This window comes from Danio aesculapii, chromosome 12 (assembly GCF_903798145.1).
Source record: "Danio aesculapii chromosome 12, fDanAes4.1, whole genome shotgun sequence".
In the NCBI taxonomy this organism is placed as follows: Eukaryota; Metazoa; Chordata; class Actinopteri; order Cypriniformes; family Danionidae; genus Danio; species Danio aesculapii.
Genome location: NC_079446.1, coordinates 35231709 through 35254109, shown reverse-complemented (window position 1 = coordinate 35254109; position 22401 = coordinate 35231709). Strand labels below are relative to the sequence as shown.

The window sequence follows — 22401 nt, the reverse complement described above, 5'->3', positions numbered from 1 at the left end:
AAAAGTTCTTGAATCAGCTGTTACCTAATCACAATTAATCATTTGACAGCACTAATAATATATTGTGTGTGTGTGTGTGTGTGTGTGTTTTGTCTTCTGTCCACAGATTGAGCCTTTTTAAATTCCCAGTGCCTGAACGATTGTGGATGCGCTCTTCATTCTAGACTTGCTTCCGATCTGAACACTACTGTTAGTTACCACTACTGAACCATGACAAAGAGAGCGAAACCTCCTACACCCAGACAGGACAGGAGAGAGCGAGGGACCACCACCAGTGCCTGCCAAGACCAAACACTGTATTTCCACTCACTCCATCACACGCTAGCCGCTCACAACACCTCAGCAAACACAGCGGCATTTCAAAGACTCGCAGTTTCTTTTTTAACTTATTTTTTTAATGCATGACTTCCCTTTTGTACCAGATCAATGACCTCAGAGTTTTGCGTAGATGGTGTAAAATACTTGCGTTTGGATGCCATGAGCGGTTGCTGACCATTTAGGGTTGGACGACTAAGGCAGCATTAGCAATAGATGCTAACGTTAAACCGCATACACATTTTAAGTATTCCACAAAAAGTAGTGTTGCCTTTTGCCCGTCCAGGATTCAAGTTCTTATAGGTACTCGTACACTACTGTGTAGTACATATGCTGTAGTTTCTAGGGTGTACAGCTTTCTGAGGGGCTAGGTTTTGATTTTTGGTTTTATTTTCTGGTTTTATTTTTTAACGTAATTCTGTTTTTGTTATGCCACGAATGAACGATGTAATCTAGGAATGTAATTTTAAAAATATTGTAGTCAAATGTTTTTAATATATGTGTATATGAAAAAACTAAATCCGTACCTGTTTTTTTGGACGGTGGGTTACTTCTACGGAGGGCCATATTTTCTGATCGGAGGAAATATTTTGGTACTGTCTCCTGAAATGCTTTTTTAGCGTTTTCTTTGGGGGGGAGGTCTAGAATATATTTTTGTAGAAACATGATGATTATGTATGAGAACACTAATTATTATTCTTTCTAATTTCACACTACAGTCTTCTCAGTAAAACGATTTTTCACACAAACTGTCTTTTTCTTAGTTTTTTTTTAAGAATAAATGTGTTCTGTCTGCATTACAGTGAATAGATGAATGTAATAATAGTCCATATTAAATATAAAGAATATGCAATATCAACTATTCAAGTTTCAGGGTGTTCGCAGGGTCTTAAAAAGTCTTAAATTCACTGAAATATTGTGTTGTAGGTTTTAAATAACTTTAAATGGGTCTTCAATTTTCTCTGTCCAAGTAAAGCTACCAAATTTATATATATATATATTTATTGCAAAGTGATACTGCAAATTCTCCTAATTAAAACCCATAAACTAAAAACAGTTGCACAATTACTCATGATAATAACAGAGCAACATATCCCTTTACATTAGTGGTCTCAAACTCAATTCCTGGAGGGCCGCAGCATAGTTTAGCTATAAACCACCTCCAACTCACACCTGCTTAATAATCTCTGGTAGTCTTGAACACCAATTTGAGACCTATGATTTACATGATCTTCCATTTATATAAAAACGATTTATAAGTAAGGGAATGGACATAATGTTTATAAATAGACATGAAACTTAAGGTTTTATTACAGAAACACATTAGGTTGTATGCATTTGGACCAAAAGTCAACAAGTACTGGTATATATATTTGATTAATCATGTAATTTTCTCTGTAATATACTTTTAACAATGTTAAACATGCCATTGAAAAAAACGAATCATTTATGTTAAAAAAAGTGTATAAAACTAGAGTTTTCTTGTTTTGACACATTAAAATATGTGGCTAAGAAATGATTACATTTGATTCTTGTGGCAAACAAAACAAAAAAGTCCATTATAAAAATTCCTTAGTGTTTAGCCATGTAGAAGTCTTAAATTTAATCCATAATAGTCTTAAAAGGGTATTAAAAAGCCTTGAGTTTGATTTGATGAAACCTGCAGAAACCCTGAGAACAAACTCTGAGTTTGTTTCGCTGTCAGAAAGCTCGATTAAAATCATTATTGCATTAAATCTGAGTAGAATATATGGTGTGATGCTTAACAGCAATCCCCCTTTTATGACAAAAAAGATTTTGAATGGGCAAATCGATGCATAAGTGAAGTTGCAATGAGTGCAAATGTGTGAATTTAGGGAGCGTTTATGTTCTATAGAGTTGGTTCATATAAATGTGCAATAGAATGCATTGATACATTAACTTTTCCCTAAGGAATTGTACCTGGAACAGAAAGGTCTTATTTCACCTTATTTGGAAGGGTCATGAATATTAATGAGCTCTATTCTCATGTTCCTGTCAGAGCTCTCTATGGGGCTGTTTACACCTGTTTGGATAGCTATTCACTCGTGACAGGTGTAAATAAATGCTCTCCGAAACGCATTTGAGATGGATTAAAATCCAATTGCTCACTTCAGGAGGTGGCCCGGGACGCATTCCAGATGAAACTGGACCAGTCTAAATGCATCTGGTAGTTGAAACTACATATGCTAAAAAAAAATTAAAATGTTAATGAGATGTATAAGATATATAGATGGATATATAAGCACAAATGCATAAGTTACAGAAGGCCACAGACGACAGTTTGAGATGGGTTTTTTTAATTATTATTATTATTTTGTTCCATTTCATTTTTTGACCATGAAATGAAAAATTCAAATCAGAAATCAGACAGCTATCTCACTCGAAAAAAACTATGAATTGACCAGGTGTAAACAGTTGCTATATGGCTCATGTCTCTAATACTCACAGTGTGATGTACTCAGAAATACACATGTACAAAATAATCCTACTTCAGTTGTCAAAAACATTTGGATAAATCGAGTAGATGCCTTGACAAATTCAGTAATTTCAAATCAAGTTAAAAAAAGATTCGTGTTAGCAATCTGTCCATAACAGCTGCTGAATTATGTGTTACAAATAAAATATAGGCTAAATTTAAATTATACGCAATAAAAGGGACAGACGGAGATATATTTACAGTGTATTTCATGGATTAATGTATCTGAAAACAGGCATGAATTAATAATCTCTCTGTAAACATGAGTTCTAATAAGTTTATTGCTGTTCTTTCCAGAGAGATCACACGAGAGCTGAATGATATGGCATGTTTGTGCATCATGCATTAAACAACTTTTCATGTGTTTTTTGCCTCAATAAAATCACACGTCTGTTGCCTCATTACAAACATAAGTGGCAAATGTCACAATATACGGTACATGTTAAACTAACATAAGATACAGTTAAACAGACCTTATGTCACTTCAGAGTGGCACTGAATGAAGCAATAATGCATATTTCCTGAATTTTGTATTCTGACAACTTGTAAACAGATGAGATGCTTGGTACCTGGTTAAATTACCCGAGGGCGGGTGCGAATTATGGGTGGGTAATTATAAGGTAATATTAACATAAACTTAACACCCCCCATAATCGTTCAAACCATTGTCAATTCATGATGTGCGCACTGCAGGGGTACAGGTACCAAATGATAGACACTGAAAGTGTTCAAAATGACATGTTTTGTTGTAAAATAGATGTTTGAATAAAAGTAAATTTCATTAGACTCATAGGGCCCTACCATACACTGGGCGCAATAAGGCACAAGACACGTTTGGCGCGATTTAATGCAATTTTCAGACCAACGCAACCTTACTTTTCCCGTTTTCCACCACGTTGTTTAAATAGCAAATCCATTTGCGCAGCTTTATGGACTCATGGGTGTGCAGGTCTAAAAAGTAGGTGTGTTAAGGCACATTGTTGACGCGTTGCTGTTTTGAGTAACTAAAATAGACTGTGCAATTTGCTATTTGGATTTGCTATTTAAACCACATGGTGCAAAACATGAAAATGAGTTTGCGCTGGTCTGAAAATAGCAACAACTCATGCCAAACACGTCTTGTGCCTTATTACACCGGGTGTATGACAGGCCCCTTAGACTACGCCACTTAGACTACGCAGATCGTTAAAATAGAGCCCATAGTGTGTTTAACTCGTTGTGCATCCCTACTTGCACAAGTTAAACAGTGAGCACAATCTTTTAAGATCATCCATTCATCGGTGCATGCGTGCAAACTTGTCACAGTTCTGCAAAATTTTCAGTTTTATGTCAAAATAAGGTTGTATTTGAGAATAGCAGGTCTGTTGAAATCATCCATCACAGTTACTGTATACGTCAGAATCCAACGATTATGCAAAAATGTTTAAATAACAAATAAGATCATTGTATTAATTTTAGGGAATTTGGCTCGATGAAGCACTCGTATGACACAGGCTACTGAAGATAATGTCAAAACATAATTTTGAAGTATCCTAAGTAAAGTGTCGAGGTTCAAAAACTTCCGAAAAGATTGTTTTCTTACTTGCTGATCGTTTGAAATCGCCACTTCATAGTGAATATTGTGTTATTATAAGCCAAATCAAGCCATTAAAGGGACATTTTATGTAAAATAGAATGCTCAAACTTTCCAGTTTATTTATTTATTTTGTTTAATTACATTTAATAATAATAATAATTAATTTTATTTGTAAATGGCACCTTTCTGGACACCCAAGGTCGCCTTACAACAAGCAACAACAAATTAAAACAATTAATAAAGCGTTGCTAAACAAAATTTTAAAGGAGTGACAGGTATAAACACATTGTGAGTATAAAATAACATGGAAAAAGATTTTTTAAAAAGCCTGCTTAAAACGATGGGTCTTGAGACGAGATTTAAGTGTGTGAAGACTATCACTGCTCCTTGGGTCCAGGGGAAGTGAGTTCTATTGTCTAGGAACCGTGGAGCTAAAATATCTGGCTCCCATTGTGCTTAATCGAGCACTAGGGAGAAAGAGTTGGCTGATCTAAGAGTGCAAGAAGGGGTATAGATATGGAGAAGTTCGGTGAGATATTGAGGAGCAAGATTATGAAGTGCCTTGAAAGTGAGAAGTAATATTTTAAAATCAATACAAAACTTTACCGGAAGCTAGTGAAGCTGATAGAGAAGTGGTGTGACATGCTCGTTTTTAGAGATGACACGAGCTGCATGGTTCTGAATCAGTTGGAATTTATGGAGAAGTTTAGAAGGAAGCCCAGTGAGAAGTGGATTACAGTAGTCAAGACGTGAAGTAACTAATGCATGGATGAGAATTGTGCTGTGTTATTGGTTGTGAGAGAAGCATGGAGATGAGCAATATTTCACAGGTGGAAATATGCAGTAAGCGTAATATTATTGATGTGACGAGAGTGTGCCATCCAAGATGATACCCAAGCTTATGACCTGCAGAGAGTATTTATATACCTTTATATCTTAAAGTTAGCCCAAAATATAAACCTGTCTATGTTTTCCATTGCTGCTTATGAAGGGGGTTGCAGCTTTTTAAATTTCATTAAAAAAAGAAATGTCCTTTGCTTGGATAGATTGTCATACACATAGCCAAGAGTTTTGATCATCTATTATTGAGTGTTGCTTTGTTCCCTAATCGCAGTAGCTCAGATGTTTGCCTGATATTGGACACCATCCCTTAGAAAATCCCAGAGAATAGCTGTTTACGCCATTGGCCAAACAGCAAAAGAGAATTTCCAAGCACACAGAGAATTTACTCATTTAATTTCTTATATTAGTTGAACGGATCAATTAATTTAAGAACTGGCAAAAAAAAAGAGTAATTCTAGATGTTTTACGTTTATTTCTCACTCAATATATTATCCTACTTACTATAATTGACATATCTTTATGATGGCAAAGGGACGGACGATTTTGAAAGTTTATTAAAGAAATGTCTTCTAGAATTTCCTTGTGTGTAAGCATCTGTCAGAGTGTTTCTCCAGCTCTCTCATGTATCAACACCTTTTGTCACCCCTGCAGTGAAGCCTCTCACCTTTCCACCGTCTGTTCGGCAGCTGACGATATGAATGGCTGCATAAATATATGGTGTCCCGTCAAATATAAATTATTCACTAAAGCCTTTGAATGTCTATGGATGATTGTGTGGGTGTGTGTTTGTGCAAGAGAGACAGAGTAGGTGTTTGCGTCTAGTCACGGGAGGAATCTGTGGAGTGTTTATGACTAGCAGAAATCCTCTCAAAACTTCCTCAATGCCTCGTATGTTCCTGAGAAGACAGGTAGGCCATTTGTTATTAAATGGAAGTAAGCCTAGCTTGTAAGTTGTTTATGCTGGTTGTTCATTTTCGTGTGATTCTTGAGTTAACCCACATTTAATTTAGTTTTTGAATATATCTTGAACAGAAATGTAATTTGAACACTTGGAAGTTTCATGATAAATACCTTAAATCAAGTATACTTGATCTGTCAGTATCTAAAGTCACATCTCTAATGGCATTATTGAGAGTGAAAAACCTGAAACCTAGCCCTAATGGTGACTATTAGGTCAAGTACACCTTGCACTGTAGTTGAAAGACATGACATAGGATCTCTGCCCATGGCAGTTTAGGTTGCTGATAAGAATCAGTTTCACCTGTCCTGTACAAAGGTTCAAAATTAGTACAAGTTTTGCGAACAGAATATATAGCATTTGTAATGATATTAAGATACTGATACCTTCTTGAAGCATATTTTTGAAATCTTTTAATCTGTAAAAATGTTTTAATATTTTTAGATCTTCAAAGAATTGTCCTGACATTAAGGGACAAAGTAAAAAAAAAAAAAGGTCTCTAAGGTTATTTTGATCTAGAATCATGCCTCCAGCGAAATCCCCCAACAAGGGCAGAGGAGGGAAACAGAAAGCGGTGACAGAAAAGACTGACAAAAAAGAACCACTACCAGCTCAAAAACGAGGAAAGAAGGAATCTCAAAATAATAATCAAAGTGGGAAAGGGGATAAATCTTCAAAGAAGGAAGAGATACCAGGGGAAGGGAAGAACAAAAAGGATGGGAAGAGAACTGTGAAAAGTGACCAAACCGAGGCACCAGAAGAGGAAGAGACTGAAATGGAGACGTCTAGACAGAAAGCGAGAAAGCAAAATGGTAAAAACTTACCTGCCAAGGTGAATAATGGCAATACAGGTAAAGGGAGAGCTGGGAAAATTGTCAAATCAAAACCCGACCAGAAAGAAAAACAAACCAAAACTCCAGCAAAAGGTGGGAGAAGGAGAGGTGCTAAAGTGGTTGATACAGAAGAGGACGAATCTGAGAGCGAGAAAGCAGAGAGTTCAGAGAAAGAAAGTGATAAAGAATTCAAGGATGAGAAGAAGGAGGGGTCAGATGTTGTTGAGGACACTGCTGAGACTGAGGCAAGTGCATTAAGTGGTCAAGAAGAGCAGTCAGATGTAGACAAAAAATCTGAAGGGGAGGAAGTAGAAGAAGAACAAAAGACAAGTGAAGAGGAGGGCAATTCTGATGTACCTACTGAAAGTAAAAGCATAGAAGAACCTGTTAGCAGTGCAGAAGAAGTAGATTCACAGGAGGTACTAAGTGATAAAGGGGAGGTGAGCACTCTGGGAGAGACGACATCGGTGAAAACAGCACCTCTAAATCTGTCAGTCCATCTTCAGGGACAAAAAAAGATGCTAAAATCCAAGATATTACAAAAGAAGGGGCCTTCGAAAGGAGAGGACCCTAAAGAAGACACTGTTTCTCCAAAAGCAGTACAAATGAAAGCAATGGCTCTTTCCAAAGGTGGCGCCACCAAAGGTAAGTCTCAAATTCTACAGTTGGCAAGTAAAACAAAGGCTATGGCCAAGACAGAGGAGTCAGATCAACAAGAAGATAAAGAAGCAACCCCAACAAAAGGCCCCAAAGGGTTGTTGAACAAGCAATCTCGTATGCTGTTTTCAATGAAAGGCAAAGGAAAAGCTGATAAAAGCAAGAGTGTGAAAGAGAAACCTCCAAAAGAGACTGAAGATGCTGTTGAAGAACTAAAACAAGATGCATCTGAGAATATAGTGGAAGACGAAGCTGAGCCTGAAGAAGAGATGCCCTCAAAGTCAACAGAGCGTTTAGTGGCCCGGAAAAGAGGCATGGCAACATTGCGCCGTGTTTCAGGATGGATTCAGAAGAAAATACCAAAAAGCATTCATGTTCGAAGAAAACTATCGGCTGTCACCCAAGCAATCGGGGTCTCAAAATGGCTCCCTGCTTTGGCACTGAAGAAGAAGGGTAGCAGAGACAAGAAAAAGAAGAATATCATCCGACATAAGATGCTTATGAAAATGTCAAGTAATGGGAAATCAAAGAAGGAAGAATCAACCTCAAAAGATTCCAAGAATGAAGAGGGTACTACAGCTCATCCCCAGGAAGAGTCCTCTGATGACCCTTGTTCATCTCCACAAGATGTAGAGGAAAAGGCTAACTCGGGAGATGCCAAATATGCAATTGTGTTACCAAGAATGAACAAAATTGGCAAGGCAAAGGAAGCCACCGTTCCATTGACTGGCACCAGCACAGGCAATGAAGGCACCACAGAGCGTAAACCACCAAAGCCAGGTGCTCGTCTGGTTCTTCCAGTCAAGCCAGACCTTAGCCTGCTAAAATCTGTTAAGAAAAGCACTCAACTGAGTGGCAGTGGTAAGACTGACGGCACAAAATCTCAAGGGATTGAGAGGCAAACAGAGATTAAAGCAGACACAAAAGAGCCAACATCAGGCATCAAAGAGGGTACAAGCATACTACAAGCCGCCAAGGGAAAACTTGGGGGATCGCAAGTAAACCTCACCAAGCTGCCCATGTCTAAATCTTTACTTAATGGTGTAAGTGCAGGACAGAGCAAAGAAGTGGAGAGGAATCTAAGGAAGACAACGGTACCAGTAGAACCAGAGACATGGAGGGATGCAGGAATCAGACCTGCCTATGAGGAGGATGTAGACCGAGAGGTGGCAGAACTGATGGGTGAGGGTCTTTTGCCCTCCCCAATGGAGATGCACTGGGCGCAGACTCAGCAGATGTGTGGGGATCCACAAGACTGGCTACGCTCCGAGAACCTCCTGCCCCACCAAACAGTGGAGAAACTCACTAAATGGACAGTGTATCAAGATGATGAACATGCTCACATTATTCCAACCCATAATGGCAGAGGGCCATGGGAATCTGAAGATCCGACGCAAAACATGCTAGAGGAGAGACTTAACAGCACACAGGTATGAAATATGCAATAATTCAAGGTGTATCAAGTGATTTTTACCACATGATGGCTGCGTCCTAAATGGCACACTATGCACTTATGCACTATGTACTTATGCCCTTGCACACTTAACAGCATTGTATATGAATGTGGCGTCGTCCCAAATGGAATACTAACTTTTTTTACTAAGCGGAAATTCAAATTGTTTCCCTGATGACATTGAACAATTGCAAAATTAGCTAAATAAATTACCAAACTATTAAATAATACCTGCAATGAGTATAACTGCATTCACCATCAGGAGGTGCTATAATCACTCTCATAGGAGAATTTTGGTTTCACAATCCAAAATAAATAATGTAATCCAACATAAGTGCCCGAAAGCTCGGCCCCTTCCAAAGCAGCAGCCGTTGAGTGCGTGAAATGTCCAACAACAAGTCCATCATCCAGATAATTAAAGTGCACTTATTATTTTTAGTTTTCAGTCTGAATGCACTACTTACACTATTTATATTACAAAATGGCGTAGAATAGTGCATAAGTATGTGAATTGGGATGCACCTGATGTTGATATTTGAAAACAACAAAACATACACACTCATGATACACACTCAAAACTTTGATGTTTTACTTCAGCCACAATATTCTTAACCATGACCCTCTTTTAGTTTGCTACAAGGCAATGATGCGCAAAAAGAAAGGCCCACCCCCTCATCACTGTTCCGTTACAGTTAGAATTACATCAATATAATGAAATAAAAGTCTCAGCAACTTGCGGTTCATGTGGACTTTAACACTTACCCTTTGAGTTACTAGACACAGCCCTTACTGCTGATTGGCTGCAAATGTGTTGTGGCACTCATCGTGGTCAAAAGTATTTTTTTTTTTTTTTTAATGCACCTTTAAAGGGCACCTATGATAAAAATCATCTTTTGCAAGCTGTTAGGACATAACTGTGTGCAGGTATAGTGTGTTCACAGTCATATTGGGATGATATAGAGAAAATAAGTCTCTTTTTTTTTTTATTTCCTGACGTAAATAGGATTCAAATCCCTCCCATTTTAAGGGCCCAACTTGACGTAGGAGTTCGGTTTCTGCGCCCACCAAATTGATTAACAGCCACATATTAACAAGTCTCTGTAGTAACGCGTATAATTATATCAACGAGACACTACTTATATCAACTAGACTAGCAACAGGGATTAAAAGATCTGTTCAGCTCTCTGTGATCATCAATCATCATCAAATGTGATCAAGAATGAGTTTTACAAGTTTAAAAGGTTTTTAAAACAGTGTATGTTTGTAATGAATTACAACGATTTTACCGTCTTTATTTTATCAACACAGCCGCGTGTCAGTACAATTATAAAAGAAGACCCTTCAATCCTGGTTTGTGGACGTTAAATCAGGTATATTTTGTACATTAATATAACAGATATCCATACAGCAGTGGATATTAACGTGCATCCTGTAACATTTGCCGTGCAAAAACAGTGCAAAGTTAAACATGCGTGGTCTGTGTGTGTGTGTCTGTGTGTGCATGAACTGTGTAACGACATTGTGTGTGACTCATCGTTGCAGAAAGGCTTGAATTAACTTCACAACAAATACATCAAATAATCATCTGGAAAGTTCATTATTGTAGTATTTCTCACAAACATTACGTGAGATCTGCTTCATTTATGTCTGTCACTGTGCTGTTTATCTGATGCAGCCTAGGCGGAGATTGAGGCACACTCTGATAGGCACGTGGGAACGGTGGGCAGGGAGAACTAGCATTAAAGGCACAGGTCACAAAAACAGCTACATTATGTTCAAAGCATTCTAATGTTCTGAAATATACCTTTCAGAACTTTAGAATGCTTTGCTTTGAACACAATTATTTAGAAATAAATAATCTGATGGGTGTTTTGAGCTGAAACTTTACAGACACCTTCTGGAGACTCAAAAGACTTATCTTAAATCTTGAAAAAGGCATAAAATAGGTGCCCTTTAACATAATTCTTGTTAAGTTTGATTTAGCATATTTTTGATATTTGATTCTGCAAAAAAAATTGTCTGAAATGTTTGTTTGAATCCGAGGAGGAAGTTCTAGCTGGGAAAGAGTGTGGGTGTTATCCACATGTCTGCCCTTCGGGAGCTCTCAGTGACAGCTCAACTCTACTTACTTTACTTTCTGCCCCAGGTAATGATGCCAGGAAGCAGCCAGGCTGTGGAGGTGGATGAGGTGGAAGATTTGGCACAGCTGGAGTGAGTCATCACAGCAATCACCTGATGTAAACTTCCTCATGTAGACATTACAACAAAAGCCACAGTCAAATGTTGATTATATGAACAAAGCTATTTGACTTTGAGCGTTGTTTAATTGAAACATTACTTTAACCAAAGTGTCCATCTTTTCCCAGAGAGGTGTGTGAGAGTTCTGTTCTGCTAAATCTGAAGAAGCGATTTCATCGGGATTCTATTTATGTATGCATGACCTTTTCTAGACAATCACATATTTCTTTATCTCATTCAACTGTTTTGTTTTATTTAACTGTTATTAAAACATTTGAATAGGTTATGGGTTACTTGAAACATGTTGTTCCAGTACCCTGACACTTTTTTCATATTCAGAACACAAATTAAGACATGCTGTTGTGAGATGTTCAAAGTCCAGAAGAGGAACCAAGAACATTGCCAAAACATTCTATGTGACTTCAGTGGTTCAACTGTAATCATACGAAGCATGAAGAAACTTTTGTGCACCAACAAACTGTAAAAATGACATTTGGTTGTTCTATTTCTGGACATAGAATGTCTTGGGACCATTGCACCCTATGGAGAATGAGAGAGCTCTCGGATTTCATCAAAAATGTCTTAATTTGTGGTCTGAATATGAAGAAAGGTCTCAGGGGATTGGAACAACATGAGGGTGAGTTATTAATAGCAGAATTTAGATTTTTGGGTGAACTAATCCTTTAATAAATCCAACAGACATATATTGGCAATATGCTCCTGTCCATCAACCCCTTCAAGCCTATCAACATTTACACTGAAGAACTGAGGCTGCAATACCAGGGTAAAGAGAAGCACAATAATCCACCGTGAGTGACTACAGATTATAGGTCTGTATTGTTATTTAAAAAATATTAGCAGTGTCGTTAAAAGACATATGTTTTTGGCAGTCATATATATGCCACAGCGGATGCTGCCTTTTGCCAGTCTCAGAATACCACGCAGGAGCACTGCATTATCATAAGGTTAGAAGTATGTTACAAATGCATTTACAGTGCAACAATTGTCCATTACATTAAGGTAAAGTGTTTCTATATTATACATTTGAATAAACGTAGATTGTCTCAACAGTGGACAAAGTGGATCAGGCAAGACAGAGGCCACCAAGCTTATTGTCCACTACCTGAGTTCCATGTATCAGGGCAGAAATGATAAATTGCGACAGGTAAATCAATTTATCAAGCCATATGGAAGATTAGGTTTGAAATATGAAGACAGAATCTCATAACTCTAATGGATAATCTGCCTCTCATCAGCCAATGGAGGTTTTGCCCATTCTTGAGAGCTTTGGTAATGCCAAAACAATACTGAACAATAACTCCAGCCGATTTGGAAAGTACCTACACATCCACATACTCCAGTAAGTACCATTGCATATTGTGAATCTGATTTCAGGTGTGATGTGAGCAAGAAATTATCTTCTGTTCATTTTTTTTCAGGGGTGTTGTTGTCGGGACGTCGCTGTCGAAATATCTTCTTGAAAAATCGCGAATTGTCTTTCAGGTTAGATGTTTATTCATAAGCTGACACTTTAGTGAATGTTAAAGGGAACAATTTTTTGGGAAATAGGTACATTTTACCTTTTTTTCATTCAGCTGACCTGGTGGAAGAACTTTTTAACTTTCAGCTTAGCATAAATCATTGCGTCAGATTATACCATTAACATCTCACTTCAATTTAAAAAAAATCAAGCAGGCACAGATGTTAATATTAGGTTAGAGTTAGGTTGTGATGTTGGGTAACCAAAATTCAATGTCTAGCCAGCCAGTGTCTCAGAAAAACATTATTTTGACGTCCAATAATAATGTCAAATGACGTTGATGTTTGGTGGATTTTTGGTTTTGCTTGAAAGGGACCAAAATCCAACATCAAGCCAACATCTTAAACCAATGTCATATTAATTTCAAATACTGACATTTATTCGTCAGGTATGACAACAAAAATCCAACATCTGATAGACATCATAGTGGTAACATTCACACAACGTCAAGCTGTAAATTGTTGATATTTGGTTGTTTTTAGGTTACTGTACATTGGAAAGTAACCAAAATCCTACCTCAGTCCAACATTAGACACTGACGTTGGTCTGATGTTGGGTTCTGACGTCAACCTGATTTTCGTTTCCTCCTAAATTGCAACGTCCCACAACGTTGGCGTACAACATCAATCTGTTGTCAAGTTGATGTCCTGTGCCTGCTGGGAAGAGTTTTGATCATTTTCATTGTGTTCTAAGACCAACTTCTAGGTCGATATGGCTAGGAACTATACTCTCATTCTGGCATAATAATCAAAGAACTTAGCTGTTGTATAATGGCTGCAGCTGGCACAATGATATTGTGCAGCACCTGAAAATAGTCCCCAGCTAGATAAAAGCACTGCATAATATTATTGCGCCTGCTGCAAAACATGAATGCAAAATATTTAAATATGAAAATGATCAAAAATATTTTTTTGAAAAATTTTGTGAGATGCTAATGATCTAATCCGATACAATGATCTATGCTAAGCTAAGCTAAAAGGGCTCCCGGAGATTGGCTGAATTGATTAAAAAATGGTGAAACTCAACTGTTTAACTCTAGGGGAGTTATAAAATGAGCCCATTTCCAAAAAAAGTGGAGTGTTCCTTTAAATGAATAGAATAAAATGCTATGATGTTCCTTTAGACTAAAGAAGAAAGAAACTATCATGTGTTTTATGAGCTGTTGGCTGGGATGAATGAGTGGGACAAGCAAGATCTTTACCTGCAAGGAGCTGAAACTTACTTCTACCTCAACCAGGTAAAACATAAGCCCATAAGTTGCCCTAATATTTGACTGATTTTTATGAAATTTAAATACATTTTTAAGGGCAGGGCATGTGAGCTGCTAGGTAAACATGACAAGCAAGATTTCATACTCTTGGTCCACTGCTTGGAGACAATTGGTTTACATGCAGATCAGCTTGCAACAATCTGGGCCATTCTCTCATCGATCCTGCAGCTGGGCAACATTTGCTTTAGCTCTTATGAGGTACTGATGTCTGGATTATTCCACTTAAGGACAGCTTTAACTTACAGGAATCATATGAAAAGCTGTGTCTGTTTGTCTCCTCGTTATATTAGAGTGAATCGTTTGAGGTTGCCCGTATTTTTAGTGAAGCTGAAGCTCGGAGAGTGGGAAACCTCCTTCAGGTGTCTGCTGAGGCCCTGCAGACGGTCATCACACACCGGGTGACTGTGAGCAAGTTGCACGCACTCTCAAACAAATACACATTCACCTCTTCACATGCTTGTTGAAGAGGGATATTCCTGGTTCAGAATAGTTAAAGAGCCCCTATTTGCATTAAAAAAGGTAATTTTTGGGTTTTGGGGTCTCCAACAACAGGTTGATATGCATGCAAGGTCAATAAAACACTTTCATTGTCTTATAATATGCATTTATTTTTACATAATTATCCCAAACCCCTCTCTAACACGAAGCTAATCAAGACAGAGAGAAACGCCCACCACGGCTATGAAGTAACACACAGAGTATGTGACACTGAGCTCAATGCAGGAATGCAATAAAGCAATGAGGTTAAACACCAGCATATTACTCTACTCTTAACGCTAACCCCGAGTAATAACAACGACATGCATTCTTTATTAATACACACAGTGGCAAAAGTTTAACTATTTTGAAAATTGGCCACTTGTGTATGAACAGCTGAGGAAAGCTGATGGCAAAGGAAAACGGCAGAGGATCGCGAGTTCAGAAACGGATTAAATCGGTAAAGGAAGAAGCACACAACAGGTGTTCAACGTGGTTTTGGACGCGATATGTGAACAGCCCCATAAAGATTTAACATGAGAGATACAGTACAAGTACTGATCTCTAATAGATACGTGATTACAAGCCGCACGGAGCGATTACAACTTACAACACACAATTAAACACATATTTTGCAAACTACAGAAAACAAGGCAACAATTTTAATTACACTTACATGTTATGATCCGGAGGAAGAAGAAACTGGTCCATGCAACAGTTACTGACAAAGTCCCTGTCAAAATCTGACAAAGTCCCATACATAATAGTCTCTGCTGCTCCTTCCTTTAATAGTAAAGGGCTGATGAATCCCACGTTGCAACGTAGGTTATTGTATCACAAATCAGAAAAATGACAGGAACAAACAGCACTAGGTTGGCTATACTGTGGTATTGTTGTGAAAATGAACTTTAACCCTTTATTCCCCGCAGCTAAATCTCCATCTGTCAGTGATCGTCATCTTCGTGTCATGATCAGTCCCGTGATCCCCACTCTCCGCTAGTGTCTGAAGGGAAAGGCGCGTTCATGTTTTACCGGATCCGGCACTTCATATTTAGTGATGTACCGTATCGACGTCGACGTGTTCTAGCAAAAGATCCGAACTCAACTCAATTCATTTATTCAACTCTGTGTCGACTATTTTGTTAAAGAATCATTAGCTTTAAACATGGTGCAATTTCAGATTTAAACCTCAGCTGGATGTTTTCATTCACTTAGAGCTGTTACACACTGCATGGAAGCTCATTTTCAAAAACCCACAATAGGGGCTCTTTAAGCTCATTTGACAGCATTCTTAGTGTTATATTAATAATAATTTCTGCTTGTCTTTCATTTTCTAATGAAAAAGCAAACTGGTGTGTCAGATTGACCTTTTGTCATTTTTAAATAATGATATTGATGATAACACAATAGAACTAATAAGTAAAAATCTAGGTATGTACTTTTTAAACCCAGAATATTCCTTGAACACAAGCAGTGTAGCCAAAGAACGTGTTTTTTCTGTCTTACCACAGGAAACAACTTATGATAGGATCTACTGCCCTCTATCTGTGGAAAGTGCCATTGAATCCAGGTTAGCCGATGAAATGTTTGAAACTTCATCGGAATCATGTTGTATTTGAGAAATTCTGACAGGTTGCTCTTGATTTAGAGATGCGATTGCCAAGACGCTGTACTCTGTGCTGTTTGACTGGCTGCTTGAACGCATCAATGAGTGGCTTATCCCCACAGAGATGGACAGCACCGTTGGGATTGTGGATATTTATGGCTTTGAGGTATCCTGTCCCTCGTTATATAAGTGTCAGTTTTACTATTAGATTTCGTGTCTTTTTAATTTATATTTATTTAACATTTATAGCTAAAGCATATAAAGTATGTGCACAGTGGCACTGAATTTCCCATCTGTTAAATACATATAGAAAGCCCTCTGAGAGGTATGTGGGCGAGAACTGAACAAATGTGTGTTACAGGACCTGTGTGTGAACAGTTTTGAGCAGCTGTGCATAAACTTCGCCAATGAGCAGCTGCAGCAGTTTGTGAACAGAGCCCTGGTGGCACAAGAGCAGGTCAGTGTTTGTCCTCAGCAATTATATATTCTCACCTTTTTTCATTTAAAATAGTTGGTATATATATATATATATATATATATATATATATATATATATATATATATATATATATATATATATATATATATATATTTACCTGTTAGCCTAAAATTAGAAAGTTTTATTTAAGTTTTTAGAAGTGTACTTAAAAAGTGGAGAAGTGGTTAAATACAATATATATATATATATATATATATATATATATATATATATATATATATATATATATATATATATATATATATATATATATATATATATATAATCAAACATTCTTTTAAAAAATCCTACTATGAAATTATAAAGTTAAAGTGTGCTCACACAGGTGAGTGGGCTTAACAAACCACCTGTGGAAACACGCTTCACTCTACTCTCTCTCTCTCCATCAAAAAAAAAAAAACACTCCCCCTTACTCTACCACCTAATTCTCTGAGCACTACCAGCTTCTTTGTGTAATTAGCATAATTTGTATAATTAGCACAATAATTGCCTCTTCTTGTTTAATTTCTGAATGTCTTCTCAGTTGTAAGTCGCTTTGAACAAAATACTAAGTTTTTGCCAAATGACTAAATCTAGATGTCTAAACCAAATAGTTCACCCAAAAATTTTAATTCTGTCATCATTTGCTGACCCTTCCACTGTTCGTAATATATTTGATTTTCTTTCTTCTGATGAAGAGAAAAGAAAATATATATGAAGAAAAAAATGAAAAATCTGGAAACTTCCATAGTATTTTTCATAGTATTATCCTACAATTGAAGTAAACGGCTACTGATATCCAACATTTTTCAAAATATCTTCTTTTTTGTTTTTTCATTGTAAAAGAGAAATACACTATCTGACAAAAGTCTTGTCGCCTATCCAAGTTTTAGGAACAACAAATAATAACTTGACTTCTAGTTTATTGTTTGGTATCAGAAGGGGCTTTTATGAAAGGCAAAGGCCTCTAGATAACATATTTTACCAAAATAAAATATGATAATGCCTTAATTATTAATTATTTAATTTGGACAGTAAGGTCTGACTTTGCTTAGACAAAAGTCTTAACTAACAAAAAGTATGAGATGGAGGGCCATCCTGCTGAAGAATTTGCCCCCATTCCTGTGGTTTGTAATGTAATGGGCAGCACAAATGTCTTGATACTTCAGACTGTTGATGTTGCCATCCACTTTGCAGATCTCACACCCCCATACTGAACCCCAAATCATGATTTTTCTTTCACCAAAATCTACCTTCTGTCACTTTTCCAAATGATCAACTAGAAGTCAAGTTCTGATTTGCTGCTCTTAAAACTGGGATCGACGACAAGTCTTTTGTCAGGTAGTGTAAATAAAAGGTTGGAATCATATGAGGGAATGGTGAGTAACTTTTCATTTTTGGGTGGACTGTGCTTTTAAGCTATTACAGCCCAAAATAGGGCTTTCCAGGTAAGACTGGAAATAATGAGTACTATAGAGGATTGAAATTGTTGGCTGTTTGTGTGTTTGTATTAGGAGGAATACAGTGCAGAGCACATCCAGTGGTATCCTATAGTTCTGGAAGATTCTAATGGCTGTCTGGATCTCATCTCAGCACGACCGTACGGCATCTTGCGCATCCTGGATGACCAGACTTCCCTTCCTCAAGTAATTGCACTTTTGAGCTTCGGGCTAGAGATATTTCAGTTAAGTGTTAATCTGAAAGTCAGTGTACCTGTGTACAGTCTTAAAAAATGAAAAGCTCCTCACCATTAACTCAAGTGGATTTAATTTTCTTTCTGTTGAACACCAAACCAAAAATTCTGAAGAATGTTAAAAAAACAGCCATTGACTGTTTTTTATTGTAGGAACAATGCAAAAATACTATTGAAATCAATGACTGCTCTTGTTCAGCATCCTTACAGTGTAACGTCTTTTATGTTTAACACAAGAAAGAAACTCAAACAGAAGTGGAGGGTGAGTAAATGATAACAGATTGAATTATTATTTTTGGTAAACTACGCTGCAAAAATAGTTTTTGTCTCGTTTCTAGTTCAAACAGTGGTGGAAAGAGTACTGAAAAATCATACTTAAATCATACTTAAGTTAAAGTGCTATTACTTGCCTAAAAATAGAGTGCATGTAGAGTAAAAGTATCTGTTGTAAATATTACTCAAAGTATGAGTAAAAAGTAGACCTTGGAGTAGTGAGTATTACACTGTAAAAAGCTGATGCATTTACATATAATTTGTGAATGTGTGTAAACGTAACATTCTGTAGTGCATTCAGTTATTGCCTAGCAGGCACACAGTGTCATAAGACGTTAATATTAGGTTAGATTTAGGTCGTGATGTCAAGTGACCAAAATTCAATGTCTAGCCAGCGTCTAAGGACAAAGTTATTTTGATGTCCAATAATGATGTCAAATGACGTTGATATTTGGTTGATTTTAGGTTGTGTTAGAAAGTGACCAAAATCCAACTTCGGGCCAACATCTTAAACCAACGTCACATTGATGTCAAATACTGACATTTATTCATCAGGTATGGCAACCAAAATCCAACATCTGATAGACGTCAAGCTGTAACATCATTAGACGTTGATATTTGGTTGGTTGTTGGACATTGACGTCAGCCTGATGTTGGGTTCTGATGTCAACCCGATTTTCATTTCCAAACAAAATGCAACGTCCCCACAACATTGGGGTACAACATCAATCTGATGTCATGTTGACGTTTTGTGCCTGCTGGGTGTTCAAGGCCATTTTGGTCATCATACAGTAAACATCCGTCATCTTCTCATCAGTTACATACATCTAAACAATCTCTGGGTCAATGTGTGTAAAGATTTTGGACATCTTCTTTTGGACACTTTCAATGCTTCCTTTTAATGTTTGCTGCAATTCTAAAGCGCACATGTCTTGAGGTACTTCATTAGTATACATTTTACCTTTTGTGTGCGATTTAACTGGACAGGAATCACAGGACTGATTTTTGGAATCCCCATAGACAAGAAAAAAAAGTAGGTTGAAGGAAAGTAGTGCAGGTTGACTGCAGGTTGAGGGATAGTAGTGGAGTAAAAGTACCGATACTTCACTAAAAATGTACTCAAGAGAAAGTAAAAGTGCACATTTTTAAAACTATTTAGTAAATTACAATTCTTGATTACTCAATTACAGTAATTTGAGTATTTGTAATTTTTACTTTTCACCACTGAGTCCAAATGAGTTCTTAAATCAAGAAGTGTTTTCTAGACAATTAAAAGATTTTATCTTGTTTTCAGGAATAATACAGTAATAATGTATGTCAAAATGAAAACAAGCTAAATAATCTTGTTTTCACTTTGAAGTAAGTTTATATTGCTTACCCCATTGGCAGATTATTTAGCTTGTTTAAAGGAAAATCTCACTTAATTTTGACATATTTCTGAAAAAAGACAATATTTTTAGCTCATCTAGAAAAGCTTCTTGCTTTAAGAAATTTTGGATATTTGGACTAAAAACAAGACAAAAACTCTAAGTAAGAAAACACACTTTTGCAGTGTATCCCTTTAACTTGATACAGAGAAGCAGGTGGCTTTTTACCCCTAAGTTAAAGTATATTTTTAGCTTAATATTTTTTTCATGGTTGTTCAAAAAAGTCAGCTACCATCACTTTAAGAGTAAACAAAACCATTCAGGGAAGACAAAATGAATATCTGCAGCTCCACATGATACAGTGAGTTCTTAAAACTGAAAAGTTGTTTAGTACAAAAAACAAAAGAATATTATTTATAACATTATTATTCAAATCCCGGCCTCTGCAGACATGATCAGGACAGTGTGGAGCACACACTTTGTCATATAATGACATTATGCAAGTGAACATAGTTTCTATTTTACAACTTTAAAAAGATTGTTGCAGCATCCAGGATAAAAACAAGTACTATTTTGAAGAATGATACAACACACACTTTCATTAATGTATGTCAACATTGAGAGTCACGTGCATTTATTTTATGTTGCCTGTATGTCTTTTTTCAACTCTCAAAGTGCTGGAACCTATTCATTTGCATTTTGTCAATCACCAAGACCACAGTTTTAGCTAAAAACCTTCTTAAATGTTCTGCTGAAGAAGAAAAAATCACCTAATTCTTGGATGGAGACCCCTTTAAGGCCACAAAAAGGCTTGTTAAACATCTATTACTGTACCTTTATCACTTTAGATAAAGTTTATCGAAACAAACAATATCTTTATCATAAGTTTATAGTTGAGCTCAGCATAGTTATTATTATGTGTCCCCAATGTTATGTTTAAATATCCTAAATCCTTAACTATACACCAAAATGACCTAGTGTTAATTCAAATGCTAAATATTCAAACAACAATGTATTCATGGGTCGTCTTTGTCTGTGGTTCTCCTTTTCTTTGGCTCCCTCTCTCTCTCTTTATTGTCCCAGGCTACAGACCACACATTCCTGCAGAAATGTCACTATCACCATGGCAACTGTCCCTACTACACCAAGCCTAAAATTCCTCTGCCAGTGTTCACAATATATCACTATGCCGGGGCTGTCACGTACCAGGCAAGTCTGATTTGAGCGTGCACAATTTTTTATTTTAATTCAAGCCACGTGGGGAGACTCACTGAAGGGTCAATGAATATTCTCAGCCATATTTGCAACAAGAATCATTTGATACCATATTAAGCGACTCTCTTTATTGATCTCAGTGAACCACAAATGACATGAAACTTTAGATCTGTTTACTACTTCATGCTTTACTTGTACCTATTGCCATCAAAAGGTTTTTAAACTAATAAAGTATAATAAGTTATTTTAGAGATTCTAATAAGTACAGGTAAAATAAGCGTTTTTTAAATTATTAATTTTACATAAATATACATTACGCTAAATAATGATGAATTGCTTTATTTTGCTTTTGCTTTTTTTTGCTTATTTTGCTTTTGCCATTTATGTTCTGGCTTTGACCCATATATTAACTGAAGCATTTTAGTGTATATATAGACAATGCATTATTATTATTTTTAAGGATATGCTGTCTTTAACCCATATATTAAGTAGAGCAGAACATAAATATGTGATTATTTTTTAAATAATATATTAATGATTAATTTGTCATATATTCGTAATAATAATGTTTATAATTCAGTTTTATTGTATTTTAATATAATTGTTATGTATTTTATAGATATACACTCACCGGCCACTTTATTAGGTACACCTTACTAGTACCAGGTTGGACCCCCTTTTGCCTTCACAACTGCCTTAATCCTTCGTGGCATAGATTCAACAAGGTACTAGAAATATTCCTCAGAGATTTTCATCCATGTTGACATGATAGCATCACGCAGTTGCTGCAGATTTGTCGGCTGCACATCCAAGATGTGAATTTCCTGTTCCACCACATCCCAAATGTGCTCTATTGGATTGAGAACTGGTGACTGTCGAGGCCTTTTTAGAACATTGTCATGTTCAAGAAACCAGTCTGAGATGATTTGCGCTTTATGACACTGTGCGTTGACCTGCTGGAAGTAGCCATCAGAAGATGGGTACAGTGTGGTCGTAAAGGGATAGACATGGTCAGCAACAATACTCATGTAGGCTGTGGTGTTGACACAATTAGTACTAATGGGCCCAAAGTGTACCAAGAAAATACCCCCCACACTTTCATGTTGTTGACG

The 22401-nt window shown here is 36.8% G+C and overlaps 2 protein-coding genes across 3 annotated transcripts in view; both read left to right on the top strand.

Annotated features, from left to right (window-relative positions):
* Positions 1-1064, top strand: part of llgl2 (LLGL scribble cell polarity complex component 2) — a 59399-nt gene extending 58335 nt beyond the window's left edge. For both annotated transcript variants that reach the window (XM_056469076.1, XM_056469075.1), the window contains one exon: positions 107-1064. In XM_056469076.1, coding sequence (XP_056325051.1) covers positions 107-111 — 5 coding nt within the window. In that variant the 3' untranslated portion in view covers positions 112-1064. The remainder of the gene's footprint in view (positions 1-106) is intronic.
* A 6849-nt stretch (positions 1065-7913) lies between these two features.
* LOC130238098 (unconventional myosin-XV-like) overlaps positions 7914-22401 on the top strand; it is an 80678-nt gene continuing 66190 nt past the window's right edge. The window contains exons 1-16 of the mRNA XM_056469007.1: positions 7914-9109; positions 11279-11343; positions 11499-11562; positions 12070-12179; positions 12261-12335; positions 12442-12535; positions 12627-12730; positions 12810-12873; positions 14034-14147; positions 14217-14378; positions 14471-14584; positions 16169-16227; positions 16306-16429; positions 16625-16720; positions 18256-18387; positions 21158-21283. Of these exons, the coding sequence (XP_056324982.1) occupies positions 7949-9109; positions 11279-11343; positions 11499-11562; positions 12070-12179; positions 12261-12335; positions 12442-12535; positions 12627-12730; positions 12810-12873; positions 14034-14147; positions 14217-14378; positions 14471-14584; positions 16169-16227; positions 16306-16429; positions 16625-16720; positions 18256-18387; positions 21158-21283 (2664 nt within the window). The 5' untranslated portion in view covers positions 7914-7948. The remainder of the gene's footprint in view (positions 9110-11278; positions 11344-11498; positions 11563-12069; positions 12180-12260; positions 12336-12441; positions 12536-12626; positions 12731-12809; positions 12874-14033; positions 14148-14216; positions 14379-14470; positions 14585-16168; positions 16228-16305; positions 16430-16624; positions 16721-18255; positions 18388-21157; positions 21284-22401) is intronic.